We start from the raw sequence: 19,667 nt of genomic DNA on the forward strand, positions 1-19,667 counted from the left end.
TTTCCCGCCACGGCGACGGTTAACGCGTGCCCTGCGGCTCGCTAAGACCGGACCCACGCTGGTGGCCGTACTCCTTCGGGATACGTGTACACCACATGCTGCAAAAAAAATCATTCTGCTATCTGTAATAGTTTCCGATACATTGCAGGAATTTTCTATGCTCGTCTGCCGCAAGGCCGCTTATCAGTTAGGTGACTGTACTGACGGCGACTTGCGACCGTCATCCGTGATCCGTCGAATAACACGATGTTTTGCGGCTGGTTCAGAATGAAATACCCTTAAATGTCACGAACCAAAGTTGCTCCCTCGCTCATCAATTCCGAGGCTACACGAGTGCTGAGGTTTTACAGTCGAGCCCGTCTATATCGAACCCGTTTATATCAAATTATCCCGTATATCGAACAATTCCTAAACACGGTAAGTTTACATTAAGAATATATAACAAAAGTTACTGTTTTATCGAACGAAAATAGCAACGACAACTGATATATCAAACTCCACGTGCCTCAAAAGTGCCCCAGCAAAATGGCTTTCCCTCGCGGTGACGGGAAAAACTGCCGGTGCCATTCTAGAAAAAGTTGGTTAGACCCGGTTATGCGCGGGCGAACACCCCCCTCCAAGAAATGATCCTGGTCCGCTCGCAGCGCTTACAGCCAATCAGAGGCCGTAGTGCTTACTCCGAGGCATGGAGGCGGTAGAAGTGAGCGCCATTTTTTCTTTCTTTATGCTTGTGTGCCTGCTGCTGCCGTTTCAGCGCGGTCTGTGGTGTTGCCTGTTGGTGCTCTGTGAACTGTATGGCACGCTGTCATCATGGCTTGCGCAAAGAGGCAAAATCTGCAGTTCGCCGCAAAACTCGAAATCACCAATCGGGTTGAGCGCGATGAAAAGAAATCCGACGTCGCCGCCGCGTACAAAATTCCAAGGAGCACCTTGAGTACTATCCTGAAGAACAAGGCAGACAACAGGGACAAGTTGGACAAAAGGCCAGGTGCCCGTGGCGCCCGACGTGTGCGCGCTGCTGTGTACGAAGATGTTGAAGCGGCCGTTTACAAGTGGTTTGTGGGCGTTCGGTCGCGAAACATCCGGCCTTGTGATCGAGCAGAAAGCCAGGGACCTTGCTTTTCTGCCTAGCAGGAATGATTTCCAAGGCGGTTCAAGCTGGCTTCAGCGGTTCGAAGAACGGCGCGACATCATTGGCAAAGCTGTTACAGGTGAAAGCAGAGCGGCGGACCTGGACAGCGTAGAAAAATGGCTTGAGGAAAACTGGCGAGATATCGCAGCAAGATATAGAGCCCAAGATATTTTCGATGCGGCTGAAACCGTCCTATATTGGCAAATGTTGCCAAACAAGACACTTGTGTGTTGTGGCGACGATGCAAGCGGCGGCAAGGCAAACAAAGCTCGTGTGTCCGTGCGGTTGGCAGCTAATTTAGACGGATCGAAAAAGCTTCGACTTCTGGTAATTGGGAAAAGCACGGCACCGCGGTGTTTTCGAAATGCGCTGTCGCTTCCAGTTACCCACCGAGCAAACTCAAAAGCGTGGATGACTGGGGAGCTTTTCAGCAGATGGCTATCGTCGTGGAATGATGATTTGGTAGGCGAAAATCACAAGGTGTGCCTGCTGTGATGAATTGTTCATCGCACCTACTCCATACGACCTTCAGCAACAACGAGCCGAGTTTTTTGCCCCTCGAACACTACGTCTGTACTGCAACCACTGGATCAAGGCGTTATACGCGCAATGAAAGCCGGCTATCGGAAGCGCCTGGTGGAGAGGCTGCTGCAGAACCTTCATGCCGGCAGGGAGCTTAAGATCGACTTGCTCGGAGCTATTTCTATGTTGAGTAGATCGTGGGCAGATGTTAAGAAGGAGACGATCCAGAACTGCTTTAGGCATGCCAGCTTCCGCATGCCCGGTGGTGACACCCCAAATTCTGACAGCACTGAAGACACCACAGGTGTTTCCGCCGAAGTTTGGAACGAGCTGGCCGAGTTCCCGGGTGCTATCAACGGATCGACACTCGACGAGTTCGTCAGTGCGGACGATGATGTCCCCATCATGGGCCAATTACAGGATGAGAATTACATTGCAGACGTCGTGCCGACCACGAGTCAAAGCGACAGCAATATGGAAATCGATGACGGCCCATTGCCTACATCCTCCGAAGTGATTAGTGCACTTGTGTTGGTCCGGCGCTATTGCTTGAATGTGGAAGGTTGCAGCCTCAGCTGCTCCGACTCGACAACGTGGAGGCGTGCGTGCTGTCGCAGGCATAGTCGTAGACACAGAAAAAAACCCGGGACTATTTTGTTCCACAGTAGGGCACGCAAGTAAGCCACCATACTAATAAAGTACTTTTCTTATGGATTGTTATGTGTCTTTGTGTCAAACCTATATCGGGCCTATATCTAATTATGCCATATATCGAACAAATAAACGTTTTTTTGGCGAGTTCGACATACCGTAAAAACCCGCATATAGCTCGGACCCGCATATAGTCCGGGGTGTAATTCGGGGATAGCAAACGTGAGAAAAAAAGTTTTCACCCGAATATAGTCCGAGGAAAATGGAAAAAATGCATTTATTGACATTTCATTCATCCTCGTCGTCGGACGCACTCTCTTCCGAAGCTCCCTTGTCGGAAATGTTCTCCCACAGCACATCATCCTCAGTGCCATCAAGCGCGTTGGAGATGGAGCACTTTTTGAAGGCGCGGCAAACGAGCGCCTCTGGAATGCAGGCCCAAGCCTCGACTATCCACGAGCAGAGCATCGCTGGCGAGGCCCGTTTCAGCCGTCCGGCAGGGGTCACTTCTGGTTCTCCGGACCTCATCCACTCCACGTACAGGCGCTTGACATGGTCCTTAAATGGCTTATTAAGGCACACATCAAGCGGCTGCAGCTGTGATGTCATCCCTCCCGGGATGACGACGAGCTCGGTGCGGGAGTCGCGCAGCAGTCGCTTTACGGAGTCGGCCAGGTGACACCGAAACGCGTCGAGCACAAGCATCGAAGGGAGCCCCAGCAGTGCTCCGGGCCGTCGACACCACACGGACTTTATCCAGTCAAGGACTAACGATTCGTCCATCCACCCCTTGTCCTGGCAGCGGACGACGACATTTTTCGGGAACTTCTCCCCCTTCGGCAGCGTCTTTCGTTTGAACACCACGTAGGGTGGCAGCTTGCGACCGTCAGCCGTGCAGGATAACATTACAGTCACCCGCGTTTTTTCGTTTCCAGTCGACCGCACGATAACTTGCCTGGAGCCTTTTTGATGCACCGTCAGCGCCGAGGGCATATCCAGGTAGACCGGCGTCTGATCCGCGTTGCCGATCTGGCCCAGCTGAAAGGGGACTGCCTTTCGCAACACAATTATGTACCTTTGAAAAGCCACGAGGTGCTCTTCGTAGCTCTCTGGTAGCTTCTGGGAGATCGACGTACGCCGACGTAGGGAGAACCCAGCGCGGCGCATGAAGCGAGACACCCAATGCTTGCTCGCTTTGAAATCCTCCGGCTGAATGCCTTTGTCTCGAGCGATCTCCCTTGCCTTCGCTTGTAGCAGCTCGATGTTGACAGCGAGATGTGCAGCTCGCTGCTCCCGCACAAAGTCTGTGAGTTCTCGTTCCACGTCAGGAAATGCTCCATTTTTTGGTCCGCGGAAACTTTTTCGCTGGCCGCTGCATGCAAAGAGGGCTTCCTTCTGCTTCCGCCAACCGCGAATGCTCCGCTCGTTGACTCCGAACTGCCGCTCCGCGGCACAGTTGCCGATGGTTTCGGCAGCAGCGATAACTTTTCTTTTAAAAGCAGCAGAGTACTGCCTGCGCGGTCCTGACATGGCGTAAAATCACAGGAGCAAAATCGAGGCCGTCATTATGGGCACCAAGTTGAAGCAAAGGCCACTGACCAACTGACCAGTTAAGACTAACGCCGCTAACACTACCTAGCGCAGAAGCGCGCAGACAGCTGATGATGATGATAGCACCGCGCTATGCCGAAACCGAAACTGAATTTGGGCCGAAAATTCTTGGGACCCGCATATAGTACGGGGCCGAAATTTCGCACCCTAAAATCTAGAAAAAAACCCCGGGCTATACGCGGGTTTTTACGGTACCCGGGTTCAACTGTAGTTTCCTTTTCACGTAAGAGTGCCACTTTTTCGAGCAGAGACTGCGACAACGTTGCGAATACGTCGTTAAAAGCAGTGTACGAGTTGCCAGTAGCCTCTGTTGTGGGGGCGGTGAGCACGTTCACCGCGAACGGATTGACTTTTTGTTGTTGATCGACGCGCGGCATACTCTTTTCTGACGACCCGTTGCGCAGTTCAAGGTCCTTTCATCAGGCCGGGGAGAGGGGGGGGGGGAACCACGGCATTGGCGCGTTTAGCAATAAGACTGCGCTTCCGTTCTGCCCCTACAAAGATTGATATCTCTTGTAGAGCTTCACTTCTGCTTTTTACTTGCCGTCCTCTGATGAGGCTGCAAAACACAGCCTTTTTCAGTAACACTGCCGGCAACCAACGGGCTCGTACACGAGTTAGGCCTACACCGGTGACCGTGGCGAGTTCATTATCCTTGTCCTGAGGCATAGCGAGACTCTCTCTGAAGTTCACAGCGAACGAACTACTGCCACACCCGCTTCACAAATTACTGTAGCACGGAACTTTACTGCCGCAGGCAGTCAGTAGCACCATGAAAAAACGACGCAGGTCCGTGCGCGTCACGATGGTGAAGCAGACGCCGGAAATGCCGCTTGGCCAATCGGATGCCTAGGTTTTGTTACGTGCCCCACGCAGCCAATAGATTCATGCGCTGGTGCTTCTCGATGACGCGTTTTTGCTAAAAAACCATAGAGCAAGGCGAGCCATCGGTGGCGGGAAATTGAAGATGAAGAACGACCCTTCCAAAAGAGACCAAGATGAACACGATAGCTTGTAAGTAACGGCAACAGTTAGGCGTGGAAAAAGCGCAATTTTAGCGTCAGTTTGCGCTCTCATTCATTTCACAGTGATGTTATAAATTGATTTTGTGCCAGAAATAATGATGCAAGGAGCTAGAAACTTCTCAAATAGGTGCAAAAAAAGGCACAGATTCTGAAATTGTCAGATTCAAAAAGTAGATTTTTTTTTAGATTTTTCGCCTTCCAAAACCAGAGTCCCCCTTTAAAAAATGCATGGCCTCGGCTAAACATTATTGGATGCAACACTTTCAGTGGAAACCAGTCAGAAGAAAAAAACAACATTAAATGCAGCTTTGCCTGAAAGAAGTGCAGAGCTTTTCTTTCATTCCTTCTCTTACTTGCTCCCTCTTACAATTTGTATGCAGTCGAGCCCACATATAACGGCCCCACTTAAAACAAACAATATCCGCGTGACCGTGAAAATGCACATTGGTTCAATGGCACAAAATCGCACTTACAACAACCCGAGTCGGCGCTCTGCGGACTTACCGGGAAATCACTTTCGACCACAGACCAGGCATCAGCGAGGTGCCCGTATATTCTTATTCTTGAACGCTGACCCTGCCTCAGCGCCCCTCTAGTTGCCACTCTCCCCGACCGCTTTTTGTTACACACCCCTTTGTCCCCCCCCCCCCCCCCCCTCTACTCTGAGCACCCGCCATCGCCAGACGAGGCCCGAGCGAGTTTTCACGCTGCCACCGATCTTTCGAAGATCGGTCGGCCATCTACCCTGTTTTCGATCGCTGGTACTGTCGCTGGCACTGCCGGCTTAGAGTGACTAGACCCACCATCGTCGGCCACCGACTGTATATGATCATCTGCGCTAGTGCATGCGCATATGCTACCCCACTAACTCTGATAATTTGCGATTCGTTTCCTGTTTAGCACTTGTTCTCGCTCACTTCGCACTCTGCTCAGCATGCCCTCCACACGCGTGCGGAAGCGCGAAAACTGCTGTTAATTTGTGCGGTTCGAATCGTGAAATATCAAAGTTGGTGAGGCCACGCATACCCGCCAGCGCAACAGAACAATTTTTTGACCACGGCCGCCGATTCTTTGAACACCGCCGTGCGCACCGATCCAGGAGGCCGTGCTTGACTTCTGCGCGTGCAGGCACTCGAATTTCGAGTTTTTCTATGTGCCAGTTGCGTGTTTCACGGACCTTTCAAGCAAGCTACCCAACCTGCCTCTTTCCTGTATATTTTGGTTTTCAAGGTCGCTCTCCCACCGCATCCTCCCCTCTCTTCACTCTGTCGCAACTCCTTGCTCTTCTGCTTTCGCAAATCTGCGCTCCTCTTGATCACAACCCCGTCGCCCGTCTCCGCCGCTCCGCGACGCCCGCCACGCTCGCTCGAATTAGTTTCGTTTTCTAACTGGAAACGGGCCCAGAGCTGTCTTGCTCGCTCTTGGTGTGCGTGTGTGGTCATGATGGCCGACGGGAGGACTAGCACGCTTTTTCCTGCTGCTCAACAAAACGTCGAAAGTGTGACCGCTTGGCTTGAGCGTAATCCGCGTGTTGGGTGCCGTGTTGCAGAGTGCTTGCTCATAGCTGCTGACCACCTGGCAGCCAACTTGCCGCTGCGGGGGTCCTGGTATTCAGCAGAGATGGTGAAAATTTCGTGGGTGGTGGTGACAACTACAGGTACGCAAAACTTTTTGCGAGGAAGACTTCGATGTCGGGCTCGATGCCAAGTCTGAACCTTCCGAACAGGATCACTCCAGCAGCGATTTGTGGCAGGGCGTCTTCGACTCCAACCTGGAGAGTGGGTGGGACATCTGTTGCGATGGTTTAATTACGGCCGATGATGATGCCGACACTGCGGAACGGTGCTTGGATTAGGGCATTGCGAATGAAGTACGTGGCGAGAGCGGTTTGGCGGAATTAGATTGCGAGAAGGACAAGAACTTTGGAGCCAGTGCCTCATGCAGCTCATGCCACGGGCCTCGGCGAACAAGCACCTTGCCGTTTTAAATGAACTCGAGACTGCCCTTATTGCTTCTGCTCTTCGAAACATGAGCATCACAAACTTTTGAGCAAAAAATGTTTGTGTTTTCACTTGCAACGTTTTTAAAAGATGTGTTTCATTTACTAAGAATTTCGAGATACAGCGAACGAATGCCACGTCAGGCTCAGGTTCGTTATAAGCGGGCTCGACTGTATGTGGTTTGTGTTGTCGTGTTAGAAATAGCAGTAATGTCCGCACTTAATGACATCATCAAAGTGCTTGAACAACGAGAGGAAGGAAGACCTCTTTGTCGCAAGAGTCTGCATTAATGTCGCTCGAAGAAGACTTCTCCATGGCATGAGTGCACTAAGCAGCAACGACCGTTAGGCTTAGTGCAGTAAAAAAAACTGATGTACGAGCCAAAAGTGATCATCACCTGACTGTCGGCACCCAGGTCAGTGGGTCGGTAAACGTCACTGACGCTGACAAACTTCTGCGCCACGGGTCCCAGAAGGTCAAGGCCCGGCTTGATCTCTGCCTCTGGGTTGTCCGTCTCAACTGTGGTGCTCACCATAGCAATGAACCAGCCCTTTGCAGCCACTTGGTGCGTGTGCGACACCAGTGACACGTAGATGTCTGCAGACAAAGAGTTTTCGCAGCCTCATCAAAAGAAAGGCACACATTCAATGCAACCACAAGAACAATGAATACAATCGAATTGGAAAGTCCCCGCTTCGAAAGGCTTCTTCCGAACAACCCCACCTGTTTGCCTCCCTTCCATCCCATACACCGGGAGAATGCATGCTTGCATCACTGACGACCGCATGCTAAGGCCAATCGCGACAGCTGTATTTGGTTCATTTCACAAGTTGAGGTTTCGACATCTATCTGTCGTGTTTTCAGTGTGCCCTTGTGATGGGCTACAGAAGTTATACACACGACAAAATTCAAGTTTGATATGACCGCAGATACAGCACGAGAACAGAACGACGACAAAGGGACAAGAAGGAGACGTCTCGGTCTTGTCCCTTTGTCGTCGTTTTGTTCTCACGCTATATCTATTGTCATGTCATACCAACTAGCCCAAACTGCCACACTTCAAGCTTGATGTTACAATAAAGTCCGTCAAAAAAAAAACAAAAAAAAAAAAACACCACAGCGAGGCAAGTGCATGAAGTTATTTCAACATGTGACAATCGGTATGGCAGAAAGCAGAAAGGTGCACCTTTGCTAATAAAAGTTTCTTGCCATTGAAGAAGACCTTTTCAATTGTGAGGAAAAGCTTAGGTCCTCCGGTATCACTGTGTCGTGGGACCTCCTCTCTGGCAGCCTTGCCAATAAGAGCTTCAAAAAAAATGGGGCATTCAAACACGCTCTACAAAATAAAAAACGGCGTGCTTTCGGAGGGTGGCAACAGTGGCCGCAACGATGATTCTCATTTGAACCTGTCGATCAGAAATTTTGACAAGATGCGCGTAACCGGATCTGGCTGATAAAGAGGAGACATAGTCTTGAAAATAAAATTGAGGTATTGCAATGAAGTGGGGTGTGTACGTGTCTTTACCACTCCCGCTTTCAAAAATGTAAGTAGTTTTATTCAACTCAACTATTTATGAGATTATAAGAACATAGGTGTAATTAAGTAATTTATTATGTCTCATTAAAAATACTTTCCCTCAATATTTCTTAGTTCTGCTTAAAATATAACTGTAGCAATATAAATATGCTATTAATATTGTTATTGACACACATCTAAAGACTTGCCATTGCTGCATAAATGATGCATAATTGCAAAATGTAATTAGCTCACATGTTTTTTCACAGACATTGATACGTCCAATGTGGTCACTAAAATGTGGCTACTAACAACTAAAATAGGCCATTGCTTAGAGTCACCTGGAAATTGTCCCTTGGCTGCTTGCCACTCCAGTTTGCATGAGCAGTTCACTAAGGCCACAGGCTCAAAATAACTATGATTCCCAAGCTCTCATTATAAAAGAAATCACATTAAAAAACACATCCTTGCCGCATATATGAGCTTTCACTTATACCATTAAAATGCACGTTCCTCAAGATAAAATTATGAACAACTTCTTGAGTTTACACATCATGTTTTTGGTACTTCTGACAGCCAGATTGAGACGAAATTTTGCCCAGATAGTCTGTATTTGAAACATGTTACCTATAAAATTATTATGAAAAGTAATTAGGCACTCAGTGCTTAATTACTACAGTTAATTGCTACCCTCTCACATTTTTCACGCAGATCCTGCTACTAGGTTTAATAAAGTGGAATGCTGGGCCAGTAGGCACAACATGACTTGAAAATATACCAGTGCACAAGGTGGAAGGAAAGAAGCACTTGACAGGAAAGACACTCAACGCTAGTGTTTCCACCTTCAGCGGTAGGGTGGGTGTGGGGGAGGAGGATCATGATTCAAGAGTTGGGGGAGATAGAAACTTGTCCCTTGATTTAAAAAAAAAAAGTTTCCAAAAAGGGTGAAGCAGTTAACGCAGCATGCCTTAATTCTTATTTATGCACCAGTACTGCTTTCTCTATTTTCGAAACATAGCAGGTGTTAATACAAATCCTCAGCACCTTGAAAGAATGCAATTTAACAAAATACATATTTATGCAATTCTTTGTTCCTATTTCTCAGCACCAAGTCGGAAGATACCCATCAAACTCATTTCAAAAATGCACGTTCTGCAGAAAAAAAAAATGAAAATTCTGAATTGATCCAAGGGGCACAAAGCTTAGCAGATCAAATCACCGGGTATGATGTACAGAAATTGCAACCAAAGATATGGGTTCTAGAACACTGGAACCGCATGGTGAACTATATTTATTTATGAAGGAGCATGACACGATTGCAAGTGCGCCGATGTCTGAGAGGGGTTGCAGCGATAAAACATGCGCATGCGAAGAAAATGAGAAACCTGGGTCATAGTGACACAATAAAAGCAGCAGTGCTTAAAAAAAAAAAAACTGATTCTAACATAGCTATGCCAAACAGCCAACACATATTCGAGACAAATGAAATGAACAAACATGACGCAACAACACTCACCTTCATGTCAGCACAGAATACAACAAAGCGGCACTTAAAATATTTATAAACAGTCAGCTGACTGATATGGGCAGTGTTTTCTTTCGCATACTGTGAGTACATTACCAGCATCAAATAGATATGACCTGTGCAAGTGAGCCTCACCAGAGTTTCGATTGACCTGCTTCTGGGGGATGATGATCTGGCAGGAAAGCGAGTCCTTCGTGTTGGGAATGGCATGATTCAGCAGGCAGATGCACCTCACCACCTGGCCCACCTGAGCAATGGAAGAACTCTTTTGTTCACTCCATAGGGAGTTGACCTTAAACTCCTTTTCAACTTTTCAAGTTGAGCCCTTTTGCTGAAAGTCCCCGAAAACTCTCATGTCCAAATGGGCAGAGGCGATTTTGCACGATGATCTCTTTAGTATTGACCTTACAAAAATAAAAAAATTGGCAATCCAATTTGGATACAACAGAAAACAGTTAAACATCGATATACCTATGTCCAGAAATGTGGTTCGTTGGGCTAGTTGGTCAAACATTGTAAAAGGCAAAAACAGCGCGAAATAAGGGGCATTACTCGTATAAGTGAACAGTCTGTCACGCTAAGTGAAAACGAGTAACTAGTATCTGTAGAGTTTGTTATTGATTTGCATGATATGTGGGGTTTAACGTCCCAAAACCACCATACGAGCATGACAGACGCCGTGGTGGAGGTCTTTGGAAATTTCGACTACCTGGGGTTCTTTAGCGTGCGCCCAAATCTGAGCACACAAGCGTACAGCATTTTCGCCTTCACCGAAAATGCAGCCGCCACAGCCGAGATTCGATACCGCAACCTGCGCCAGCAGAGTACCTTAGCCACTAGACCACCGTGGCAGGGCTGCCAAGTTCATTATGCATTTGAACAATTGTGACCTTTTCGATTGACAGCTTTTGCTTATTGTACATGATAAAAAACAGGTTTCATGCATCATGTTTTCCTGTCCACTTTCTTTACATTGCATTCATGCAATAAAACATTCAGTTACTAGCACTTGTTTCGTGTATTCCTTCGGTGTGTGTAGTTGATTTCACCCTGTTCTTACTTGGGGTGTGCGAATATTTGAAATTTTGAATATTTTTTTCAAAAGTGCTTGCTATTCGATTCACACTGCAATTGTACTGTTCGTACTTCCCAAAGCCCAATACAATCGACGTTCAACAAGGTGTATTAGAAGAATTTCAAGTATTAGAAAAATATTCTAAATATAGTGAAGAAACATTAGAAAAACACTTAGATTCACAGTCCAACTTCAATATTTGAATTCTTTACACCCAAAATTTTGCTATCCTCAAAGCTCTATTTTTTACTTTTTACAATAGTCAAGTCAATAAAATCCCCAATTCAGTTCATTATAGCAAAACCACATTAAAGGAACCCTGAAATGGTTTTGAAGATTTTTCAAACACACATTGGGCCGGTAAACCAAGTTCCAAGGATAATTTATAGACCGATTTGAGCTCTCTGCGTAAACTGTGTAATTTATTACAGTGCTTTAAAGCTGTGAATCGCTGCAGATCGCTTCAGATCGCTGAGGCTCGGCCTGATGCGTTTTCAACCACCCATACACGAAGTGCCATGCTCCGCCCCACTGACATCGATTGGCTGTGGAACGTGCAGCACAGACTACCGGTATCGGATCGGCGGCGGGATTTACGTGTGTGCTGTCTCACGCCACATCGTGATGCAGGCGCTGTGAAGGTGAAGCTTAGCCCCGGGCACTCAAAGGAAGAGTTGAGGGGCAGTTGAGGGTGAAAGGCGGAGCGGAGGAGGTGATACTTTCTTAGTACTCGTAGCTCCCTTAATAATGGGTGTTTCGATTGAACTCTGGTGCCAATGATTTGCTCCAGTACTGGTCTTGGTCTAATCAAAAACGGAATGGGAAAAAACCGTTTCAGGAACCCTTTAAAGTGAAATACACCTTTTCATGCAAGGTGATTACCGAGTAGGAATACTTCGGTAATTAACCAAAGGATTCCTTTTTCTAACTGAAAATATTGAAAGAATGTTTGACCGATTTGGCAGCCTTTTTTAAAAAAATTGAAATTTTTTTATGTGAAAGAAGGTCAATTTTGTTGAGCCTGACACTATTTGATGCAGCGTGGGTGCGTCACACGTAAATATGAAATAAAATTCTAACTGAGAAATAACCCAGGAAGTTTTTTTTCTTTTTCAAACTCGCTCTTTGTGCTGCACTAGAAGCTTCAAAAGCGAAGTCAGCAAGACTGTAACATTACGAAACGGAGTGGCTAATTACTTGCCTGCTCCTTGAGATATCGAGCCTCGCTACTTATAGGCTGGTGTTAAAGGTGAACATACTGCTACTGCCAACATCTTCACGCCTTAAACAAATAAATAAAAAGACTGTCCTGATAATTTGGGTTCAATAAGGTTGCGCTCAGCAGCATTGGTTGTTGTGCTAGAGGAAGGCCGGTCATGAGTTCGTCCACTTGATTGATAGACCTGTTTGAAAGCTGCGTTTTCATTTTCCAAATGGCTTTTTCTCCAAAAACTGTGGCCCCAATGACCAGCTTTCTTATTAGTAGTCTAGCATAATTTTCGGTGAAGCCTCGTTGGTTTCATACATTTCTCCTGTTTTTTTTTTCCTTGTGCTTCGCATGGTGGGCATAAGCCTTCCCGGGACAGCCCGAAAGTGCTCTCTTCCACCCATCCCGGATCTTCAGAGATGATGTTGCGGTCAAAATGGAAGGGAATAGGCTGCTGTGACTTACCATCTGCAAGCTCATGAGTTTTAGCTGGCTTCCCAAACCATGTGTAGTGTCGAAAGCCTACATTAGGTAACTTTAGTTATGTTCCACAGTCATCAAGAGATGGCAGCACCTCTGACATACTGTCACCAGAATAAAGGAGCTCTTGTGTGGCACGGGTTGAGTGTGTTCGTTGTTCTCAGTCATGCCGTGTTGCCGACACTACAGTAAAGAGTACAAGCTTTTCCCTAGAATTGAGGACAAAGGTGAAGTCTTTTGTTGCCACCACTGCCTTGTCAATTTCGACAGTACTTTTCTTTTGAACAACTTTGAAAAAGAACTTCTTGGATGAGCTCGACATTCCAGGTTGGGAACTTTCTTCGGTCTTGTAATGCAGGCAACCAAGCTGAAACCTCACATCCTCTGGATTGGAGGGGACGCCAGTAGCTCTGTCAACATCAATGTTCTCCATGTTATCAGACACGTCACTACCAGTTCCTGACACACGGGCCTCGAAATTCACGGTTTCTCCAAGTTTCAAAGGTTCCCTTTAGCGCTGTAATGCCCCTGGTTCAAACAAGTGTGCAGGAATATTCGGGAAAATTCGAGGAATAGCACCGGCTTTGGTGTCCACCTACCCACTTAAAGCGAACTTCTCGGATAATTCTAGCAACAATCCAAGGAGTTTGTGTATGAAAGGCATCTTCACATGAATATTATACAATTTATATCAGCTGTGCCAGCTTTGAGGCTTGTAAGCTCACCGATTGAAAAGCATAGCAGGATTGTGGCTTTAATTCCCGCAAGACTTCCCGTGTAGGCTGTCTATTTTCCTTTAGCTATTCAAAAAGAAGCAAAACAGTTTATTATACAATCGAGCCCACATATAACGGCCCCACTTAAAACGAACTTTCCCTTAAAACGAACAGTATGTGCGTAACCGTGAAAATATAAATTGGTTTAATTGCACGAAATCGCACTTACAACGAACGCTCCCAGCGCCGCTGATCGGTTACAGCAAACAGAGTCGGCGCTCTGCCGACTTCCAGGGAAACCACTTTCAACCACCCATCAGGCATCAGCAGGGTGCCCATTACATTCTTATTGCTAAACGACGACCCTGCCTTTGCGCCCCTTTAGTCGATCCTCTCCTCGACCGCTTTTTGTAACCCACCCCTCCGTCCTTTGTCTCCCCGCTACTCTGAGCACCCCGCATCGTCAGACGAGGCCAGTGTTTTTACACTGCCACCGATCTTTCGAAGACCGGTCGGCCATCTCATCTGTTTTTGACTGCTGGTACTGCCGTTGGCATCACCAGTCTGGAGTGACCAGACCATTTGCCAACATTGTCAGCCACAGACTGTATTCGATCGTCTGCGCCTAGTGCACGCACATACGCTACCCCACTGACTCTGATAATTTACGATTCGTTTCCTGTTTAGCACTTGTTCTCTCTCACTTCGCACTCGGCTCAACATGCTCTCCCCCGCACGCGTGTGGAAGTGCAAAAATGGCTGTTAATTTGCGCAAAACAGATCGCGAAATATCTAACTTGGTGAGGCCTTGCAAACTAGCTGGCCCAACAAAAAATTTTTTTTACCACGGCCGCTGATTCTTTTAACACTGCTGCGTGCACAGATCCAGACGGCCGTGCTTTGACTTCTGAGCGCGCAAGGACTCTCAAGTTTTTCTACGTGCGAGTTGCGCGTTTCGCGAACCTTTCAAGCAATCTACCCAACCTGCTTTCTTGCCGTGTGTTTTGGTTTTCAAGGTCACCCTCCCACCACATCCTCCCCTCTCTTTACTCTATCGCAACTTCTTGGCCTTCTCTCGCAAATGTGTTCTCCTCTATCGATCACAATCCCCTTGCCCGTCTCCACCACTCTGCGACGCCAGCGTGGCTGGCTCGAATGAGTTCTCTGACTGGAAATGGGCCCAGAGCTGTTCCACGCGTTCTGGCACGTGTGCGTGTGTGGTAAGGATGGCAGACAGGAGGACTTGCACGCTTTTTCCTGCTGCACAACAAAACGTCAAAAGTGTGATTGCTTGTCTCGAGCGTAATCCGCGTGTTAGGTGCCGCGTTGTCGAGCGCTCACTCATAGCTGTTGCCCACCTGGCAGCCAACTTGCCGCTTTGGGGGTCCCGGTATTCAGCTGTGGAGATGGTGAAAATTTCGTGGGTGGTGGCGAGGGCTATATGCGCGCGAAACTGTCTTCACAAGGCTGACTTCGTCGAGGTCAGGCCCAATGCCAAACCTGAAGCTTCGAAACAGGATCACTCCGGCAGCGATTTGTGTTGCCCACCTGGCAACACAAATCTGTTTGCTAGCTTTCGTGGATGCCAGTCTTGCAACTTGGGCGACCTTTTGTTCTTCTATTTCTCCAAAGGTGTTGTGGCCAGCCAGTGAAAATATTTTCTGTACTGGTGTTTTGTGGGAAACCCAGTACCTTTTTCATGCTCTTGCGAATCATTGATTCTAATCTGGCTTCGTCCCATCTGCTCCACTTGTGAGCCAGGGCAATGTAGTTGATGTAGCTCATTATGAGGGCGTGGAAGTGTCTCCGAATGTTCTCCTCGGATAACCCCCCTATTTGTTCGCCACCCTCGTGATTATGTTGTCATGGCATTAGCCTTGGCTGTGATGCGTTTTAAAGTGTAGGCGTTACTGCCATCCTCCTCAGGGAACATAACGAGGATTCTAACTTTCTTTACAATCAGGATAATGAGGTTGTTCGCTGTGGTTACAGTCGAAACCCGCAATAACGAAATCGCCGGGGAAACCGAAAAAATTTCGTTTTCGTGAGTGTGAGACATAAAAACAGTGATACGGCCAGCAGAACGAAAATTTATTGCCAGAAGTCGGTAAACTTACTTTGCCGACCCTTGCCATGCAACAACTTCAAAGCTCTCCCTTCGCACTGAAAAAAGTGGTCCATTACTACTCCGTCGTCACGTGCGCCGAAGAAGGAGTGAAGGGTGCCCAGCACATCCAAAACAACCCGCGGGTTTGGTTTCTTTGCGTGCGTCTCTTCTTGGTCCTCGGCGTCGTCAGCTTCGCGCACGCTTTCCGAAAGATAATGGCCTTGTCGGTCACTTCCTCGTACACGACTACGTCGTCATCGGCGCGAATGAACGCATCAACGGTGAGTTCATCTGGGATGTAGATGGCTCGAAATTCCCCCCAGGCTTTGGTCAGGGAGAGAGGCACTGCACTGCCACCACTCTCGCCATCAAGTGCGCCTTCGTCCAAATCTTCGTCTAGTGAGGCCGAAGCGCAATTCGTGCGTGATGCTTGCACTATGGTGGTGAAACAGGCGTGATCATTTGCCATGGCCTGCTGCAGTGTCGCTAGGCATGTTGCGGGACACAGACCCCATCGCCGATTTAAGGGGGGATGTGGGGATCGTTTGCAATTTTTTTTTGTTTCTTGGCCTAGGTTCATGACATTTGGTATACACACTAAAAATCACATTAAAAACATGAATGCGAAATTTCATAAAGATATCTTTACTACTTCTCATTTTGTATAATATTCTTGAATTTGTCACTCGTGGAGAGTCTGGCGCTGCAAGGAAGCAAGTTTAAGTGCTGGAACAACTTTTAATGTATGTGTACATAATGCTTGTAGCCGAAAACAGTTCCAGGTTTTTTTTTTTAATGCCCTAACAATATTCTGTTGAACATTATTTGCTTATGCATATGCTTCATCAAGTCACGCCTTTCAGTAATTGTGAAATTAAAAAAAATGGGAGCCTAAACTAATATTCGAAGACTGCCTTCAGTAATGGCAAAGTCTACGAGTTACAATAAAACAAACAATAAAAATCGGTCCGGCCTTAGTTGTCCAATGCTTTCTACGAGCAAGGTGGTAGGAAAAAAAAAAACATCACGAAAAATGGCTTTTAAAGTTTTGCAAATGTTGCACCTTTATTAAAATGCCCCAGGGCTATAGTCTTTGGCATCACTGTGAAGAGGCATCTTCTTGGACCTCTGTCCCTTGGTTTCTTCACTTTTACGCGCTTTTTTGAGATGCAGGCAGTCTTTTTCTTGAGCCCTCTGGAGGGCCATGGAACCAGAACGCACACCCAATGTAACACACGTTTCCGAGTACATACGCATGCAACCTGAATTATATTTCATTACTACCTTGTTTACCGCTGTCTCTACAGCAAAAAGGGAGGCATGCTGTTGGTCCTTGGATAGTAGAGACCAAATCACAGAATGCAAGCTCTCAGCTGCATTCTGCGTCTTCCCTCCTTTACACCGCTCAAGCAGCTGTGTGTCTGCAAGGCGTTCATACACTGGCAATAGTGCTTTGGCAACTCTGCTGGAAAGCTTGTACTTGGCTGGTTATGCATGTCCTTGTGCCTCTGCAACTCTGTGTACACCAGCTCGTAGGACCAAGAGGGCATAGCTCATGGTGGGGACCGCGCTAAGAGAGTCTCGAACGCTCGATGCTTGCGCCTCCACCGCTCCCGCTGATACGTAGTGAGTCTCCAAGTGTGCCTGAATGGTGCAATGATCGGTTTACAATGATCGGTTTGCCGTAAGGAGGCTTCCGCTTTCGTTTTCCAAATGCGTGAGTCGTCGAAAACTTCTTTTTGAACGAGCGAGATTTCATAACAGCGTGCGTGCAACAAGTGTAAAAAAACGTGCACGAAACGTGGTTTTCAATGCAGAAAACCGTGGCGGCTCCTCCTTGTAGCGTGCCAGCCAATAGGAGGCCTCTTTCAGAAAACGCCCCTCGGATTGCCCGTGTAACCACATGCTTTTTTTTTTGCACGTTTCTTCTTATCTGGTGACATTTGGAATGCGTGAAAGCGGGAAGGCGAAGCGTCGACGTTTCGAAGGATACCATGATGGCGGCGATCGGTGGCGCAAGAGATGAACACTTGCTTTGTGAACATTGGTGTTTTTGTGCGATTTTGAGCCTCTTCTCGCCGACAAACTTATTTTTTTCGGGCATTTGAGGATGATTTTCAGCCAAATCGGTTTAGTACGGCATAGAATAGGCACTGCAGATGCCGAAATGAGCGATTACCAAAAAATCAATTTTTTTTTCACGATTTTCGCAATCTCATCCTCCTTAAGTAAACAAGAATGGCGATACCCATGCTAGCGCAGCAAAAGCAGACGTTTACAAATTTTGAGTGCGCATGACACGCATACGAGCATATTTTCGACAGTTAGCCTTTGGTGGGAGGGTAAAATAAGGCCCGCACCGTGGTAGAAAATTCGTTTGCGGGATCGCTGTCCAAAAACATTTCGTTGCCGCGAGATACGAAATACATGGGCTTCTATGTACGTTCGCCGGGGATCTGGAAATATTTTGTTGCCGCGGGGATTTCGTACTCGCGGGGTTTCGTTATTGCGGGTTTCGACTGTATTGAGATATTGGGAAAACCTGCACCGATTGTGGGCTGGTAAAGGAGCAGTTCTGATTTGATAGCCTACAAGCAGAATCCTGCCTTGTGAAGAAAATCATGAACAACCCTGATCGCTGTTTGTAATTGCTCTTCGAACTGAGTGCAAAATTCCCACTTCTCATACCTAGTAGATAGCACAGTAGAATCCCACGCATCATTGGACAAATATTTAGGCATTCATTTGTGGGAATCTTGAGGCTAGCCCGCCGCCTTTGCGCAGGCTTTGCCGCCTATTTCTGCCATTATAATGTCCCGACACGACTCTCCCCTCTTGCGTAGTCTGCCGCGCTGGGGGAGCGGGGAGTGACGTCTAACCCATCTCACCCGGTAGCGAATGTCGACTGTGGCGCCGTGCGCAAAGTCTCTCGGGACGTATCGCGCACACGCGTCATGAGTCAGTAAGATTTTTCCGGGACAGCTTACAGAGAGCACGCATTACTTTTCCGTCCATAGGCTCCTATTGTCTGGGGCTCATCGAACTTTGCCAACAGCGCCTCATGCCCGCGGCAAACGCTCACCTTTTGTTGCCCCTTGCGAATGCTAGGCTGAGGAGCGAAGCGCTGTCCTAGTGCGTAGTCAGACTACGTTGACCCATATCTCTTCGAAGCAAACGCGAGCGCATTTTTTCCCTTGCTCGAGCAACTGGGCCCTTTGTCCCGGGGTCACCGTGAATCACTTTTGCCCACGGAGACGTGCTTGCGGCACCCCTGAGTAGTACTTCTCGCCCATGGCGCGGATAAGCACATTCGCTTTCCCGTCACGTCTTTTGCAACGGGCTCTGCACTGCATTTTGGTGTTGCCGCAGACAACAAAGTGTTGCGACCTTGAGCAGTACAGTGTTCTCGCATCGGCAACGGTCAAGGCGTGCCCTGCGGCACAGCGCTCACAGTCGGTTCCCGGGGCGCAGGCTTTGGCCCTCGTCGACTTTTGCCTGCCGTAAGCCGTGCAACTGACACTTCGAATTTACACTAAGAAAGGCGCCTGAATTGTCGATGGTAGCCACATAAGGTGCGCATTATGCTGGACAGCAGGCAAATCCCACAAGGAGCCTCTTTTGCTCTGAGAGTGGTGCGCCAGGTGGTGGTCTATTTGAAACTACCCCACTGATCGAGCTGGGAGGCTGCTCACCTTCGCTCGACTGTGCTGCGAACACACCAACGGTTTTCTACGAAGCCGGTGCGACGACGTAGACGTTGCTGCAAAACTTCGTGCAGATGAGCCAAGCACTCTCGGGATCTATGCAAATGTTTTCGGCTAGACCGAAAAGCGGTCACCCTGGTGTCATGTTGTCTGTGTGAATGTGCAGTGGATACGGTGATCTGCTCACCGCCTGAGATTAGTTCGACCCTCTGTCACCTTATCAGAGAGCAATGGGTTTGGATGATCAGGTGGTGCTCGAACAAGTTGTTCAAGCTGCACTGACTGACACGGCGGCAAGATGGTATTGGCTTAATGGTTACTGTGCAGCAACCCTCGAGGAGCTTCACGCAAGCTATTGGGCGAATTCCTACCCACTGACTACGAAAGTAAGATGTG

General features: G+C 47.9%; 1 protein-coding gene across 2 annotated transcripts in view; it reads right to left on the reverse strand.

The window, feature by feature from the left end:
* Gdi (GDP dissociation inhibitor) overlaps positions 1-19,667 on the reverse strand; it is a 181,765-nt gene that overhangs the window by 20,055 nt on the left and 142,043 nt on the right. For both annotated transcript variants that reach the window (XM_075882729.1, XM_037414894.2), the window contains exons 5-6: positions 10,118-10,229; positions 7,339-7,538 (exon numbers count right to left, since the gene is read on the reverse strand). In XM_075882729.1, coding sequence (XP_075738844.1) covers positions 7,339-7,538; positions 10,118-10,229 — 312 coding nt within the window. The remainder of the gene's footprint in view (positions 1-7,338; positions 7,539-10,117; positions 10,230-19,667) is intronic.

This window comes from Rhipicephalus microplus, unplaced genomic scaffold, assembly GCF_043290135.1.
Source record: "Rhipicephalus microplus isolate Deutch F79 unplaced genomic scaffold, USDA_Rmic scaffold_13, whole genome shotgun sequence".
NCBI lineage: Eukaryota > Metazoa > Arthropoda > Arachnida > Ixodida > Ixodidae > Rhipicephalus > Rhipicephalus microplus.